The sequence below is a fragment of the Podarcis pityusensis genome (genome assembly GCF_964106645.2).
Source record: "Podarcis pityusensis genome assembly, chromosome: 12".
In the NCBI taxonomy this organism is placed as follows: Eukaryota; Metazoa; Chordata; class Lepidosauria; order Squamata; family Lacertidae; genus Podarcis; species Podarcis pityusensis.
The window spans coordinates 25,361,029-25,378,274 of NC_138037.1; the positions used below are offsets into that span (position 1 = coordinate 25,361,029).

At 45.4% G+C, this 17,246-nt stretch overlaps 1 protein-coding gene across 2 annotated transcripts in view; it reads left to right on the plus strand.

The window, feature by feature from the left end:
• Nucleotides 1–17,246, plus strand: part of ITGA8 (integrin subunit alpha 8) — a 128,554-nt gene that overhangs the window by 35,203 nt on the left and 76,105 nt on the right. For both annotated transcript variants that reach the window (XM_080974393.1, XM_080974394.1), the window contains exons 5-13: nt 577–638; nt 2,207–2,252; nt 2,993–3,118; nt 4,005–4,049; nt 5,249–5,292; nt 7,889–7,945; nt 8,482–8,534; nt 14,808–15,013; nt 15,517–15,708. In XM_080974393.1, coding sequence (XP_080830519.1) covers nt 577–638; nt 2,207–2,252; nt 2,993–3,118; nt 4,005–4,049; nt 5,249–5,292; nt 7,889–7,945; nt 8,482–8,534; nt 14,808–15,013; nt 15,517–15,708 — 831 coding nt within the window. The remainder of the gene's footprint in view (nt 1–576; nt 639–2,206; nt 2,253–2,992; nt 3,119–4,004; nt 4,050–5,248; nt 5,293–7,888; nt 7,946–8,481; nt 8,535–14,807; nt 15,014–15,516; nt 15,709–17,246) is intronic.

Here is a 17,246-nt window from a genome sequence, read left to right on the forward strand (position 1 = left end):
AAGATAAACCGTGTTGTTTGGTGAGCTAGCAAGCCATGGGTTACATTGCAGTATGGAGTGGGGAACTAACTGAGGGTTGTGCAATTCCTGCACTCCTTCTGATGACTGTCACTGTTCAGTGCACAAGAGAAGGAGCCTGTCACATCCCAAAGGCAATAGCGTGTGCAGGAATGTAGAAAAGCTTCATGGGACTACAATAAAGGCTGTGCAATCCAAGGTCATTTCTGTGACTCGGGACAAAACAAATGGAACATCTCAAATTCACCTTTGGGTCTGCCAAAGCAATTCCCAAGATTGAACTTACTGTTTGGGGTTCAAATTTCACATACTGGTTTTGATGTCAGCTTTGGATGGTCAGATTCTTCCCCCCACTTTTTTGTTTGAAAGCAACATTGCTCTCAGGAATTGGTTCTTAAATTTCAGCACAACCCTCCCCCCCCAAAAAAACACACCCTGTATCAGATTTGCAGCCTGTTAGCTCTTTCTTCTTGGAACGCCTTCTCCATTTGCTGAGACAATGTCTGAGTCACTCTGTATATTGAATCTAATTCAGTGATCATATTTTGGTACCTTCAGACAATCCGGATCCTGAGGGACAAGGTTACTGTCAAGCAGGATTCAGCTTAGACTTTTACAAGGTGAGAACCCCCATTGGTTGACTTATCTCTGGAACGTCTAATCACTTCCTTCCTCGCTTGCCCCTCATGCATGCCCCTCACTACCAATCCATCAGTTCTCATATTAAAATTTTCTTTTAAAACGCCTTACATAGTATTGGGTGTCTAGAACAGGAATAGGCAACCTTGGCCCTCTCAATGTTTTGGGACTACAACTCCCAACATCCCTAGCTAACAGAACCAGTGGTCAGGAATGATGGGAATTGTAGTCCCAAAACATCTGGAGGGCCGAGGTTGCCTCTACTGTATCTGGTCTAGAACCTATTGGGTTTCATTCAAATACTCTTTAATACTAATACTTCTCCCTTTCTTATACTAACTGGAGGCAGGACTCAGAATGTGCTGAGGCTGTGTGCAAGCACCAGCAGAGTCAATTCTGCCGGTGCACCTGCACAGATCCACGCTCACCACCACCCTGCTGTGACTCCACACTGTCCTCATATGTGGCAGCAATGGCAGTGTCAGGAGGGTGGTTCCACTATCCTGCCGCGCTGGCCACTCCTGGCAATAACATAATTCTCGGTTGACAAATTTATCCAAATTTTTATGTCCCTACCATGCTTGGAAGATGTTCTCCACTTTACTTAGCGTACTGTGCCAAGAAATGAAAACACCATTCTGTAACAAGACTGTGAGACTTGATTTTCCGTACGTACCTATAAAATGAAGACGCTTCTGTTCAGTGGTAAAATTTAGGCTCCAGTTGGCATGATGCATATACTCCAGAGATTTCAAAATGGCAGTCTGGGGCTTTCCTCCCACCTCCCCCCTTTAAGGCAAAGGTAAAGGGACCCCTGACCATTAGGTCCAGTCGTGACTGACTCCGGGGTTGCGGCGCTCATCTCGCTTTATTGGCCGAGGGAGCCGGCATACAGCTTCCGGGTCATGTGGCCAGCAGGACTAAGCCGCTTCTGGCGAACCAGAGCAGCTCATGGAAATGCCATTTACCTTCCCGCTGGAGCGGTACCTATTTATCTATTTGCACTTTGACGTGCTTTCAAACTGCTAAGTTGACAGGAGCAGGGACCGAGCAACAGGAGCTCACCCTGTTGCGGGGATTCGAACCGCCGACCTTCTGATCGGCAAGACCTAGGCTCTGTGGTTTAACCCACAGCGCCACCCATGTCCCACCATCTCCCTGCTTTACGGCTGGCCAAATCAGCCTCTGGCTAAACCAGCCTCTTGAAACCTGGTGCCCTCCAGATGTTTTTGACCACAACTCCCAACAGCCCTAGCCGCGCTGGCTGGGGCTGTTGCGAGTTGTAGTCAAAAATTATTAGTAGTATAGATTTATTTATACCCCACCCACTATTTCTCCTGATGGGACTCAAGGCGGCTTACAGATAAAAATAATAATTGCTAAAAACGTAGAGAAAACACCTGGAGGGCCCTCAGTTGGATGAGGATGGGATAAACAATGCCATTTGATGAAGGTTTATTATTTGAATCATTTTTTCACATGTTTGGTTTTGATCTCTCATGTATTATTAATCATAATTTAATGCTGCTGTTATCTGTCATGTATATAGAATGGAGACCTCATACTAGGGGGACCTGGAAGTTTTTATTGGCAAGGTACGTTCTTCTATTTATATACCCCCCCCCCCAAAAAAATGAATTAAAAGGTGAAGTGAAATGAATGCCTTTAAAAGCCAAGCATGAAGAGACTGAGGTCCTAGCCTTACATACTGGGGAGTAAGTCCCATTGAACCCAGAAGAACTCAGAACTTCTTCTGAGTTAATGCATACAGGAGGCATTAAACTGTGCAATGGTAATGACTTTTAAGTCCATCCTTATTCACATGCCTGAAAATTGGCAACCATTCCATTTACAAGTGGAAGGAGAGGTCAGAATCAGATCACACCCCCTCCCAAAGGAAATGTCGCCCAAGTTTTCTTTTCTTTTTGCATATCACATTTTATATGTAGAGCCACGGAGCCAGAGAAACATTGTGGTGTAGCGGCTAGAGTAGGACTGTGGAAACCCAGGTTCAAATTCCCACACAGCCATGAACCTCACTGGGTGTTCTTGGGCCTGTCAATATAATAATAACAACAACAACAACAAGAAGAAGAACAAGAACAACAAGAACAATAATAATATTTATGTATACATACATACATAAATACATACATGAATGCATGCATACATGAATGCATGTTTCCCCAGACACTCTGGGCAGCTCCCAACAGAATATTTACTGCATATTGCTTGCTTAATAAATAACAGATGGTTTAGAAATGTAACCTTAATTGTTATTCTTGAATTAGCTGCTCTGCAGATTCCTTTAATCTATTCCATTTTTGAACCACAGGCCAGATTATCACAAGTAGCATAGCCGATATTATCACAGACTACTCCTTCAAAAATATTCTGAAGAAGCTAAGCCGAGAAAAACAAACTGGAGTGGCACCGTCAATATATGACGACAACTATCTGGGTAAGGTGCATGATGCTTGTGGGGAAATAGGATATTAAAATAACGCTCACCCTGCTCCAGCAGAAAATGTCCAATGTGCAATGTATGCTGTAAAATAAAAGATGTGCATACCTTCACTTTTCAGTGCACACACAAACAGACAGTGGTGTTGTGCATCCCGCTAGTGACTAGAGATGTCAGAAAATCCCAGCAGGAAATGGAAACAGGAGTAGAAATTGTTGATGTTCAATTATTTGTCCCATGTCTGGAATGGAAATCAATCCAGTGAATGCGATCAGCATTTGCTGCTGCTGCTGCTGCCGCTTTCATTCCATGAATGATACATAATAGATTTCACTTTCCCCTCGTTTGCATTGCGTTTCCTTTGCACTGAAATGAACAGGGTGGAATAGCGTCACAACAACACAATTAATTGCATAGCTTATGTAATTTTGCTGCAGTGGATAGTGAGATGAATCACATAATTTTTGTTGGAAGATGAGCTGTGGTGGAACGGAAACAGTGCTGCTTGTTACCAATATAGTGTGGAATGGAAAACTGTGTCTTCTTGCACCCCTGGTTGCGACAAGATCACTGTTGCATCCAGGTGTATTGCAAAGCACTGATGCTCTTAGAGCTTGTCTTGAGAAATAATTACAGTCGTGCGTTTTCCTAGTTGCTTCACTCTGTAGATTTATTGAGCTTCTGAGACATATAACCAAGCTAGCTGTAAAATCCTGACAAATAGTTTTCCCTTTCCTGGCCTTAGATACTTTAGTTTATAAAGCTTTTTTTAAAACGGAGATTATTGAAACAGAGGGTGGATCTGGCTGTCCTTCCAGAAACGAGTCTCTTCAGACATAAGTGGTTTGTTGGGCTTCATGCTTGCTGGTTTGTTTTTCAACAGGATACTCAGTGGCTGCTGGTGAGTTTACTGGAGATTTTCAACAAGGTAAGAAGCCAATAATATCCTTCTGTAAAAAGTTTACAGTCTGTGGCTAACGTGCAGTCCTATATATGCCCTATATAGATGTAAGCCCCATTGAGTTTAATGGGATTTACTCCCTGGCAACTGTGTAAAGAATTTATTTGTATAAATAACAGCAGGGCCTGAGATACACTTTGTTTAGAAAAAATGTAGCACACGGACAAGGATGTGGCTCACATCAGTTCCCATGACTGTGGCAACACTTCATCCAGCCACAGCTTTCAGTGGAACCATGTTTGACTTCAGCCAAGGTTTACTCATCACAGATGGCAACATAAGGGCATATCTTTAGAACTGGATAGGGAATCTCAGGTCTGGGAACCACCTAAGATTCCTGGGAACTGTAGTTTATCCCTCACAGAACTATAATTCCCAGCATCCTTAACCAAATGTGGTCCTCCAGGCCTCTCCATCTGACCCTTGGGATGCTCCCCATGTAATGTCTCCTCCTCAGGCCACACACCCCTCTCACCAGCCTTGCTGTTCACCTTCCTTAAGTGCTTCTGCTGTTCACCTTCCTTAAGTGTGTGGTAGATACCTCTGGATTTTGTGTGGCTGGAATGCAGCCTGCTTTGCAAAAAAAACCAAGAGCCTCATCAATTGCTCCACCCACTTTTGCCTTGGGCCCAACCACTATTGTCATGTTATCTTTGGGAGGCTGTCCATGAGAGATTGTGCCCCTTAGGCTGGGAAAAACCTCCCCACCCCTTCTTTAGAAGATAAGGACTGCTCTATTCCCAGGATTCTTTGGGGGAAGCCATGTGATTTAAATGTGCTTTGCATGTACAGTGTATAGGCAGCTTTAGGTCAGCTGAATTAAGGAACTGTGTGTTAATATTGCAGGACATGCTATATTCCCCAGATATGTCTGGGAATCAAGCAGTGAAAAAAGAAAAGGAAAGAAAAGATCAACCGTCCAGTTTTTCACTTTTGGAAATATGGAACCCCTAGTAAATTTCCTATTTTTTGCATCTAGCAGCTGATTTATTTTATTGAATGTTGGCATCACACCATTCAAATATACATTAATATTTATTATATTCTTAATAGTCCTGGTTTCCTCCCCCAAATGTAAAGGTTATCCACTAGTAGTTTCTGAGTATTTATTGTGTCAGCAGGTATTGCACTGAGTTAATTTTCAAACTTTGTTAATTTCTCTTTAGAGCTGGTAGCTGGAGTCCCAAGAGGTGCACAGAACTTTGGCTATGTATGTAATCTACCAAATGTTTTATCCTCCTCCCCTTTTACAAATAAGAACTGAACAAGGTGTGTTTGTTTTCCCCAAAGATAGAAATGATAATGTTGATAATGGTAATGATGATGATAATGATAATAATGGTGATAGCAATTAAACTAATCTCAGCCATGACAGACTTCTACTCATTGAAAAACCCCTCTCATTTGCCAACTGTGGCTGAGCACTTACCCCGAGATGAACTTTAAAATGGGATTTCAGCACAGATGCTGCTGATACTACAAAGAGGAAAGCTTATGTATCATTCTAAATGCAAGGCACGATCCAATGTGCTCATTTAGATATACCCAAAACTTAATGCACACCCAATGTGTGTTAGAGTTTGAATAATAAAAAGGCTGTGTCTGCACTTTTCCAGTTGGTTTTATCATGGAAACATGGTTTTTGCTTTACACTTTAAAAAATGCTGGGGATAAAGAGTTACTTGTGCTGTTCTCTAAACTGTAGGTCTCAAAAGAAATTGTACTCTGGTACTCAGAGCTTATTTGGGTGTGCCCAATTTTCAGAGCCATCTCAAGCTATTTTGCTGCCTGAGGCAAAGGACAAGATTGTGTCCTCTTTCCAGAAGTGGGGAACCTGTGGCTCACCAGATGTGGTTAGACTGCAACTATCACCAGCCCTAATCAATGGGGCCAATGGTCAGGGATGATGGGAGTTGTCCAACAACCTCTGGAGAACCACAGGTTCCCCAGCCCTGAGGTACAAAATCAGGCCCTACTGGCAATTGAATCTTATTTCAGCCCTGATGATGGGACAGCACCATTCATTCGTTTGTTCATTCTTACTTTTATACTCCCATTCATGCTTCCAATAGGATGGGAAAGCTGTACACCAGCTCCAGGGCTGGCATACTCTCTGTCATGAAGTAATGACCCTGTGAGCAAGTATCGCTGGGTGGGGCCCCTCAGGCAGGTGGTAACAAATCGTCCCCAAAGTGGGAGCATGTGATGGGGTTAGCTGGCTGCCAACATTCCCCAGCCTCTATAAACCCTCGAGTTAACCTGCCAGGGGTGGAAGAGAACACATCGTGTTTTAGACTCACTGTTTGATGGTGCCAGAGAAGCAGCCAGTAAAACCTGATAACCCTTTTGGTGCCTACGTGTGATTGATTAGCAGCTTGGAGGGAGGACTCGCGACCTCCTCTTTGACACTCCCCGTGCCCCGTTTTGGGGAAACCAGAGGGCTTTGGAGCCAGTGCATTCTAATAATAATAATAATAATAATAATAATAATAATAATAATAATATATTATTTATACCCCGCCCATCTGGCTGGGTTTCCCCAGCCATTCTGGGCGGCTTCCAACAAAATATTAAAATACAATAGTCTATTAAACATTAAAAGCTTCCCTAAACAGGGCTGCCTTCAGATGTTGTCTAAAAGTCTGGTAGTTGTTTTTCTCTTTCACATCTGATGGGAGGGCGTTCCACAGGGCGGGTGCCACTACAGAGAAGGCCCTCTGCCTGGTTCCCTGTAACTTGGCTTCTCGCAGTGAGGGTTCCACAGGGCGGGTGCCACTACAGAGAAGGCCCTCTGCCTGGTTCCCTGTAACTTGGCTTCTCGCAGTGAGGGTTCCACAGGGCGGGTGCCACTACAGAGAAGGCCCTCTGCCTGGTTCCCTGTAACTTGGCTTCTCGCAGTGAGGGAACTGCCAGAAGGCCATTGGCACTGGACCTCAGTGTCCGGGCAGAATGATGTGGGTAGAGACCCTCCTTCAGGTATACTGGACCGAGGCCGTTTAGGGTTTTAAAGGTCAGCACCAACACTTTGAATTGTGTTCGGAAACGTACTGGGAGCTAGTGTAGGTCTTTCAAGACCGGTGTTATGTGGTCTCGGCGGCCGTTCCCAGTCACCAGTCTAGCTGCTGCACTTTGGATTAGTTATGTTTCCGGGTCACCTTCAAAGGTAGCCCCACATAGAGCGCATTGCAGTAGTCCAAGCGAGAGATAACTAGAACATGCACCACTCTGGCGAGACAGTCTGCGGGCAAGTAGGGTCTCAGCTGGCGTACCAGATGGAGCTGATAAACAGCTTCCCTGTACACAGAACTGACCTGCGCCTCCATGGACAGCTGTGAGTCCAGAATGACTCCCAGGCTGCACACCTGGTCCTTCAGGGGCACAGTTACCCCATTCAGGACCATTCAAAGTCTTCACTATCCCTCCCTGGAATCAGACAACTGACAGTGGAGCAGCATGGGAGACCTGCTCTAATCTATACCTTCAGGGATTCCTTTCCAGGGACCATTGGATTGTTAGTTACTTGGCTACAATCCTATATGCTCCTAACCCTCCAAATAAGTAGGCAAAAAACAGAACCTTCCTGAGGAGGTCCACTCAGAAATAAATTCAAGTGAGTTCCATGGGACTTACTCTAATAGACTTACTTCTGAGGATTGCTCCGTGTCTTCTGAACTTATTTGAAATATTGGGGAATAGTATATCTAGAATGGTGGGAGTACAAGTTTTGAGATGTAGCACTGCAGCAGTTATCCTGGAATATAACCCTTTGTGGCATGAACCCGCAGCTTCTTGTTTTCTGTTTCTAGGTTTCGATTATAAATTCCACAGATTTGACCTTTATTCAGAATTTCACCGGTGAACAGGTAATAAATTTCAATCATTCAGCATATCAGCATTTCCAAACAGGGAATACAATGCTGCCCAATGAGTTGCAGCTCAAATTTAAGCAACGCTACTTGGACATCCAGGCCTGTTTGTTCAGCATCCATCCAGATTTGCTTGCACAAAGTTTCCTTGGAGGCTGATTTTGCCTGGTCTTTATGGAACGTTTGTGGGGGTGTTATATGACAATGAGCACCCTCATGAGTTGATTGTGGGGTGTTCATATACATTTCCATTAATCATGCATTCACTCAATGCACTTCTTCATCACCTTCCTAACTGCAAAATGCCTGCCTCTTCTTTAAAGGGGATTTGTTGGCAGGAAGGGAGCTGAACCCTTTAATCCACTTTAATTGCACCAACCTAAATCTCCCAGGATGTGCTTAAATCTTTCCCACAAAACTCTGGCAGTCTAGCGGGATCCTTTGCAATATGATTTGGGATATGATGGGATTTTGCCAGCTGCAAATACAGCATTTAAAGGGATATTTGATGTAAAAATGCTCTTTATTTGCAGATGGCATCTTACTTTGGATACACGGTTGCAGTGTCAGATGTTAACAATGATGGGTAAGTTGCTAAAGACAAAAAAGTATTCATTCTGTCCTCCATCTTCTTTTCCTGTCCTGTTTAATTTAGGGTTTTCAAGTGGGTCCAAGCCACTTAATCCAAAACGCTCCCTCTGAAGTCCATGAGACTATTCCAGGACCACCCTGGACTAAGTGCCTTGAGGGAGATTGTAGCTTAGCTATTTATATTCAGTTAGAATTAGACTCCTAAATCTTTTCATCCTTCCTCCTAAACTTTCCAGCAGTAGTAGATATCACAGGTTATGATTTCATACTTCTAAAAAATAATATTAACCTGCTCAAAAGCCAAAATAAATAAATCTCTTAGTCTTTCTTTCATGGGGTTTCATTCCTTGGTCCTATGGTTTTCTCAGCTTTGGTGGAAAGGTATTTTTCTAATAAGCTCTTTTGTAGACAACCATATACTTGAGTATTGCAGGGATGCATTTGTCTTTTGCCTAGCTAGCACGTCTGTTAAACTGCAATGATTCGACCTTGTTTTTAAGTACATAGCCTGCTCACCAGAGGCGACCAGGAATGTCATGCAGGTGAATCCATGGAATTTATGTAGGAGAGAGAGGGGGCTGGAGAGTAGGGATGGACCACATTGTCTCTGCTGCGTGCCAAACATAGACACCAAATGTGCTGCCAGAGGAGAGTTGGAGTTCTCAGTCCAACACCCAAGAGGCCAGTAATTTTTTTGTAGGCTAGTAATTTTTGTTTGCTTAGATTTACAAGGCTGCCACTGGAAAACCACCCCATTCCACCCCACACTGTGATTGCATCAGTTTGGAATGGGTACCACATGCACTGTGGCTGCATGAGAGTCTGGGCATCTATCTGCTAAGGCCTGTGGCACCATTGATGGCAAGAAACACTTTCTTTCCTGCCATACCTGCACCATTTTAAGCACTATAATGTGCATTGTTCTTTAAAAAGTATTAATTTACTGTGTAGGTGTTTGAGTGCTTCCAATTATATCTCCCCAGTAGATGTGTTCCTAGGCAGAACAGCTCAAAAGGGGGTGGAATGAATGAGAATGGAAGGCAGAGGGGCTGCCAAATCCAAAGCCCTGCCAGGCTCATGCTGGTAGGGCAGAAGGCGTAAGCTGGGTGCTCCTCCTTTTGAAATAGAAGCTGGTGCATTGCAGTGAGTGGGGCACTGCCCCACCTGCCTCAGCCCACTTTCAGCCAGTGCAGCCCACCTGTTTGGTCTCTTACTTACATCCAGCCCAGGCTGGCAGCTTCTCCTCCGTCTCAGTGTTGTCACCATCAAACTCAGCAGAGAGGACCGTGAGAGTAAAACCAATGTCTCTTCCTGCCATCTGACTCTCGTTCCACCTACTGTTGGCCTCTTTGCCTTCCGCCCTACCAGTCCCAGTGGGCAACAGCCCCTACTGCCTCGCTTTAATATTGGACCGGTATTTTCTTTTATGGATTATTCCTCCTGTTGGTCCCAATGGGAGGGAAATTCTGTATGCCAGCTGCAGGACTTGATTACTCTTCATCTCTACTAGCTCTGTGTGTGTGTGTGTGTGTGTGTGTGTGTGTGTGTGTGTGTGAAGGGATCTCCCCCTTCATAGGTAGAGGGGGGAGAATCGCCTCTGAGACGCCCTCCTAGGTACCACAGGGTTGTGCCTTCAGCCTCAAAATTGGGGGACAGAGAACAGTAAAGAAACGCAGCCAAACTTTTAAGTTTTAGCAGATTTTCTTTTTCAGCAAAATCAATTGCTCTCCCCTTGCAGCTCAGCTCAAGCTACCTTGTGTTTTTGCTTCTGCCACTGCAGCTGCTGGTTTAGTCAGTTCTTCCCAAATCTTCTTTAAATCTGTAGAAATGCTCAGGAACGGCAGTTCAACGAGTTTGGCTAAGAGCAACCAAGGAAGGGAACACTGTTAGAGATCTGTAAGGAATTATCATGCAGCTGGAGGTGGGAGTGGGTGGAAAACGAAAGGTCTGAGACAAGGACGAGGCGAAAATATTTTGCTTCAGACCTTTGTGTCTGTCTACCCGTGTTTGTCTACCCACTTCAAACTGAGAAAGGCTCTGTACTGAGTTTTGGTTGGTGGGAGTGTAGGAGGCTGCCTCATATAAAGTCATCTAGCTCAGCATTGTCTACCCCAGGGTGAGGAAGCCATTCTCAGCCTGAGGGCCACATTCTCTCACAGGCAATCTACCAGGGGCCGCAGGCCAGTAGGGGGTGGGAGCAGATGCAAAAGTGGGCAGAGCCACGGATGTGACTTTTGCCTTTTGTGAAGCCTGGCAGAAGTGGCTGATTACTGCACCTGCACCTCTTTCCAAGCCAACAAAAACATGGCCATGGCGCAAGGACACATTCCAGTCAAGTAAAAGCACTCAAGGAGAGGGTGGTCTCTGAGGAGAATCCTGAGGGCCAAACAGAAAGGACTAGATTAGCGGTTCTCAACCTGTGGGTCCCCAGATGTTGTTGACTACAACTCCCATCATCCTTGAGCTTTGGCCTTGCTAGCTAGGGGTGATGGGAGTTATAGTTTAACAACATCTGGGGACCCACAAGTTGAGAAAGGCTGGACTAGATGGTCACATTTGGTCCCCAGGCTTTTGATTCCCTAGCCCTGGTAGTCAACCTTCTTAGGCCCATGGGCTCATCTGGAATGATGAGAGACTGCTGTGGGAACCTCCTGTTCTAGTGGCTTTTCTCCCCCCACAGGTCACTGATGGGCAGATGTTGGTGACCCCCATCAGTTCCTCTTCAGGGTTTTCAGATAGGAGCCTTTACTTGCCCTCCCTGAAGGCGCCAAGGATTGAGTCTTGGACCTTTGGCATGTGAAGCAAGCACTTTACCCACTGAGCAGGGTCTTAGTGTTCTCTAAATAGATGCTTACCTGTATCTGAAACAAACAGTGCCAGTTGGGGAGCGATTTAGGTGCATGAGATTTCGTAGCACAGGAGAGAATTATTTGCGTTGGGTTAAACCACGCGCCTAATAAAAATACATTAGCGATCTTTTATTTGCACTATATCAAAGCTTCAAATACTAAGGCCCTAACCTCTTGACACCACTCCGTGCTCCTGCTGTTAACTACCCAGCGGCACACCAAAGGAATTGCATAAAATTTCAGCAGGTGGTCAGCTTGCGCTCTTGAATACTGTTCTGTTAAGAAGAAAGCAGCCATGCCTCTCCTCTGGGAAGGCATGGAAGCAAACAAATTGCTTGATCCAGCACCGTGGCGCAGCCAGGAAATCAGTAAAACACTGTTGTGGCTCAGACGATTCTCTCACCACTGAACGGGATCACAGCCTAGTGCCTCATTCCTCTTGCTGCTTTAGCTTGAGTTTGGCCCAACAAATGAAACTATTTATAACTGAAGACAAGCAGAAACGTTCTTCATTTTAAAAAAAAAATCTACAGCAAACAGATGTTTTAAAACATACAACTCCCCACACACTGTTTGAACGCTGGAGGAGGGGGAATGGAGAAGCAGGAAGGGGAGAGAGAGAGAGAGAGAGAGAACAAATAGAAGTGAAATTGACATCATTGTTTTTGTTTGTTTTTCCAAATTGGGACACGGAGGGATGGGACAGGAAATATCTTGAGCGGTGACAAGAACAGCCTGATAAATATTGAGTCCTTGCACTGAAGCATGGTCTCATCAGACCAAAGGAGATGATGCCAATGAAAGGGGACAGTCCATTTGCGAGTGGGACCGTGCAGGGTTCTACCCCCCAATACTGGTGCTGCAGGGTCATTCGCGCTGCATCCCTCTCAACCCCTGTGCAGTCCAGATGTTTTGCATATGGGACTTTGAGAGGCCATGTTAGGGCAGGGCTGTGCAGGAGGCCTAATGCAAAATCCAAATGGCTGCCACGGATTTCCTACAGTTGTGGCACCTAGCACAAGGCAGTTGTTGGTGTTTTATTGGATGTGCTAGGCAGGGCAAGGTGAGGCAAGGTGAGGTGACACCCTCAAGCAGCAGGAGTCACGGGGGCAGCAAATCCAGCCCACGACTATTGTCATAGTGACAGCGACAGCTGTGGCGTGTTCCTTGGAGCTGAAGCTGCCACCTTCTCAGCAGCCCCTCTTGGACCGTCTTGAGGGGCTGGGAGCTGGGGGCACTGTCATACAGTGGTTCCGCTCCTTCCTCCTGGGCCGTGTTCAGAAAGTGGTGGTGGGGGATGAGTGTTCAGACCCCTGGGCTCTCACTTGTGGGGTGCCTCAGGGTTCTGTCCTCTCCCCCATGCTTTTCAACATTTACATGCAGCCGCTGGGAGAGATCATCAGGAGGTTTGGGCTGGGTGTTCATCAGTATGCGGATGATACCCAGCTCTACCTCTCTTTTAAATCAGAACCAGTGAAGGCGGTGAAGGTCCTGGGTGAGTGTCTGGAGGCGGTTGGAGGATGGATGGCGGCTAACAGATTGAGGTTGAATCCTGACAAGACAGAAGTACTGTTTTTAGGGGACAGGAGGCAGGCAGGTGTGGAGGATTCCCTGGCCCTGAATGGGGTAACTGTGTCCCTGAAGGACCAGGTGCGCAGCCTGGGAGTCATTTTGGACTCACAGCTGTCCATGGAGGCACAGGTCAAATCTGTGTCCAGGGCAGCTGTTTACCAGTTCCATCTGGTACGTAGGCTGAGACCCTATCTGCCTGCGGACTGTCTCGCCAGAGTGGTGCATGCTCTGGTTATCTCCCGCTTGGACTACTGAAATGCACTCTACGTGGGGCTACCTTTGAAGGTGACTCGGAAACTACAAGTAATCCAGAATGTGGCAGCTAGACTGGTGACTGGGAGCGGCCGCTGAGACCATATAACACCGGTCTTGAAAGACCTACATTGGCTCCCAGTACGTTTCCGAGCACAATTCAAAGTGTTGGTGCTGACCTTTAAAGCCCTAAACAGCCTCGGTCCAGTATACCTGAAGGAGCATCTCCACCCCCATCGTTCTGCCCGGACGCGGAGGTCCAGCGCCAAGGGCCTTCTGGCGGTTCCCTCACTGCGAGAAGCAAAGCTACAGGGAACCAGGCAGAGGGCCTTCTCGGTAGTGGCGCCCGCCCTGTGGAACACCCTTCCAGCAGATGTCAAAGCGATAAACAACTACCTGACATTCAGAAGACATCTTAAGGCAGCCCTGTTCAGGGAAGTTTTTAATGTGTGGTATTTTACTGTATTTTTGGTTTCTATGGATGCCGCCCAGAGTGGCTGGGGAGGCCCAGCCAGATGGGCGGGGTATAAATAATAAATTATTATTAGTATTATTATCAAGCCACCTCTACAGCAGTCTCTTGGTGAATTGGCAATGCTGCTGTTTTCTTTCTACTCCCCTCCTTGTTCCTGATGTAAATTTTTATTCCTTCCCTTGTTCCTGGCATAGATCTCCACTCAACCCTTCTTCCCTAGCAAGGGGTGGGAGTTTGCGGTTTGCCTCAGGCGCCAAAATGTCTTGGGCTGGCCCTGGTGATGTACCAGGGATTTCAGTATCAAATCTGAGCACCATGGAGGGCAAATATTTGCTGCCAGTGGACTGGTTTGGTTGTAAATGGTAAACAACAGGTCACTGTTGTGTGCACAAGCCTTGGCAGTTCCCTCCTCTCCACCATTGCCAGAAGCAAAAGATTGGAAACTTTCATTCCCACTTCCAACTATTTGAACTTTAGCATTATATCTGAACCTTGATTTTAAATATGATACACTAAAACAAGGCAACCATGAATACAGTTTGAAGTTGGCTTGTTCCAGTAAACTGTAGTTAAGACCAGCTATGTTTGCCTGGTTCGGACATGATGCTGAACTGTACTACTTATAAATGAAAGCCAAAGCTTATGGTCATCTTCAGAGGAGGAGAAGGCAGGGGGAACTGATAAGCCTGAGGTTGATTCACATAATGCTAAACCAAAGTTTAGTGTTCCTTCTTAACTATAGGGCTAGAAATATTCAGGCTCGGGGGGGGGGCTGTAGGTTCCACAACTGGCTCTTAGTGAAACTGTAGCTTCCAATTTTGGTTATGAGGACTGCAGTGATGAGAACTCTAGAGAAAACTCTGGCCCAACACACAGTCCTCTTCCCTGGTTCCCTTGGACATTGACCTAAAGTAGTGTATTTCATGTGCCAGGGTGGGGAACCTGTGGTCCCCCCTAGATGCTGTACATGCTGTCTGGGATTGTCGTTGGAGTCCAGAAACATTTGGAGGGCACCAGGTTGGGGGAGGCCATCTGAAAGCATAAGAGTCATTAATTTTTAAAGCGAGGAGGATTCCTCTGAATTTTGCACTGACCATTCTGCTTGTTTTCCTCTCTCCAGGTTGGATGACATCCTTGTCGGTGCTCCTCTCTTTATGGAGCGTGAATTTGAGAGCAACCCTAAGGAGGTTGGGCAGGTGTATCTCTACCTACAAGAGAGTGCCTTATACTTCAGAGAACCGCAGGTGCTGTCTGGCACAGAGGTGTTCGGCAGATTTGGCAATTCCATCGCACATCTCGGAGATCTAAACCAGGATGGATTTAATGGTACTACACAAAGTATTCTTTAGAGGTTATGCACAGATTGCTCAAGACAGTTGAAGAAGGGAATGGCTCAATTGCAAAGACAGTTTGCTTTGCAGTGGCCAAAATAATGAATGTGATTTATATGTTTGTACTGAGCCAGGTGTTTTTAAGAGCGGGAGACTACACCCCCCCAAAAAAGCTAAATGTGTGATGACTAGGGATGTGTGATAAATTTGATTCAGGTGGGTTCTGAAAATAGACATCTCAAGTGTCAAAAGCCAGGGTAAATAAAGAAAGCAAAAAGCTACCTTTTTAGGATATTACCTTCCTTTCCAAGGTGGCTTAGAACATAATCAATATATTCTAAATTACTAAAATTGCAGTAATGAGACAAAACAAGAGCATTAAAAGTAGCTGTGGCACATAAGAAGAGTTAAATCAGAGGCCTCTCTGATCTTTACTCCCGTGAGGAATTAAAACAGCCCTCTCCATAAGCATTCCCACCTCTCTTTGTTCTTTTTCAGACATTGCAATAGGAGCACCATTTGCTGGAGAAGACAGAAGGGGGAAAGTCCTCATTTTCAATGGAGCTAATAATGGGTTAAATCCTAACCCTTCCCAGGTTCTCCGCGGTATGTGGGCCTCCCAGTCGATGCCTGCGGGATTTGGTTTTACACTAAGAGGAGACTCCGACATAGACAAGAATGATTACCCAGGTAAGGTTCTTCCACACGAGAGAGAAGGGATTTCATCCCCTTCCACCTCTGGAAAATGCATCATTTTCTTTTTGGAAAGGCCAAGGTCAAAATCCCAAATAGGGCTGTGCTTTTGTGTGTGGATCTCGCTTTGCTTCTCTGAGAATTTGGAGTTGGACAGAACAAATACTCCCTTTCCTGTTGTGAGAAATCATCAGAAATGCGAGAAGGACTGAAATAGATACATTAACATAAAACACCTGAATTGTTAAAAAAAGACGGAAATGAAGAGGGGGGAGCGTGTAACCCTTCAGTTCCCTGTCAGAAAGCCTGGATGAAAAAGTTGCTTCTCTGCACTTTGGATGGCTTCCTTCTCATTTCGGAAAGTTATTAAAATAAAATAAAAACAGGAGCATAGGGAGCTGCCTTATACAGAGCCAGACCATCGGTCCATATTGCACAGTATTACACTGACTGGGCAAGAGCTGTCTGGGATTTCAGGTAGGTGTCTCTTCCCAGACCTACCTGGAGATGCCAGGGCTTGAACCTGGGACCTTTTGCATGCAAAGCAGATTCTCTACCACTGAGCTACAGCACTTCCTGGATCTTAATTGTGAAAATCCCCAAGATAACAAAACAGATAACAAAATTGTCGCTGTAGAACAGAACAAAGGCACCAGAAATAGCAGATATGATATTTCCCCTCTCATGTTGGATCCTCTTGCTATGCCTAAGAAGGGGATGGTTCCTTTTCTCTGTTTGGAGGTTGCTTAAATATGGTTTCTCCAGTTTCAAGTGAATAGGGTCTCACTTGCTGCGAACTCCCTCGTAGGATTGGGGTTAAGGGGATGAGCTAAGAGCCAAAAGTTTCCTGAGCTACGAACTCACAGGATGGCTTTAGGCAAACATCTGTCTTTCAGCCCAAGCAAGGGAAACAATAGCCCCTCTGGTTACCTTGCCAGGTTATTTGAAGGATTACTAAGAGGATATGTAAAGCGCTTTGAGCACTTAGAGGAGAAGCATTATTTAAATATTGGACGTATTTTTAAAAAAAAGTTACTCAAAACAGGAAGAGGTGAGAGGTCTTCCTGGTTCCAGATATTCCTTCGTTGCTCACTTGCCTGGATCTTTCTTCCTTAATTAGTTTGGTTTCGAATGTTTTCCCTCAACGATTAATATTTTACTGATGTCATCTGGTATTTATCAACAACTGCTTCACTATAGGAGCTCTCCCGCTTTATTTCTGAAGTGGAGCTTAACCAGTTTGGGGCAGCGTTCCAACACCATCTGTAGCCTAAATGCACAACATCATTTTAATTTGATTTTCTCCCATTTCACCCCTCCCCCCCCCAACTCCTCTGGGATGAAGGATAAGGCAAACCGCAGCATTTCTTTTTCTTGGGGTCTGAGAAGGCCCTCTGCATTTGTAACACAACCCACACGGTAGAATTGCTGTAGTGCAAGCCTTAGGATTGTTTTGCTGGCATAAGCCCCATTGTAATTAATTGGACAATGCTGGACGAACATCCTGAAATATCTTCTGCCACTGTGCTCTGTTA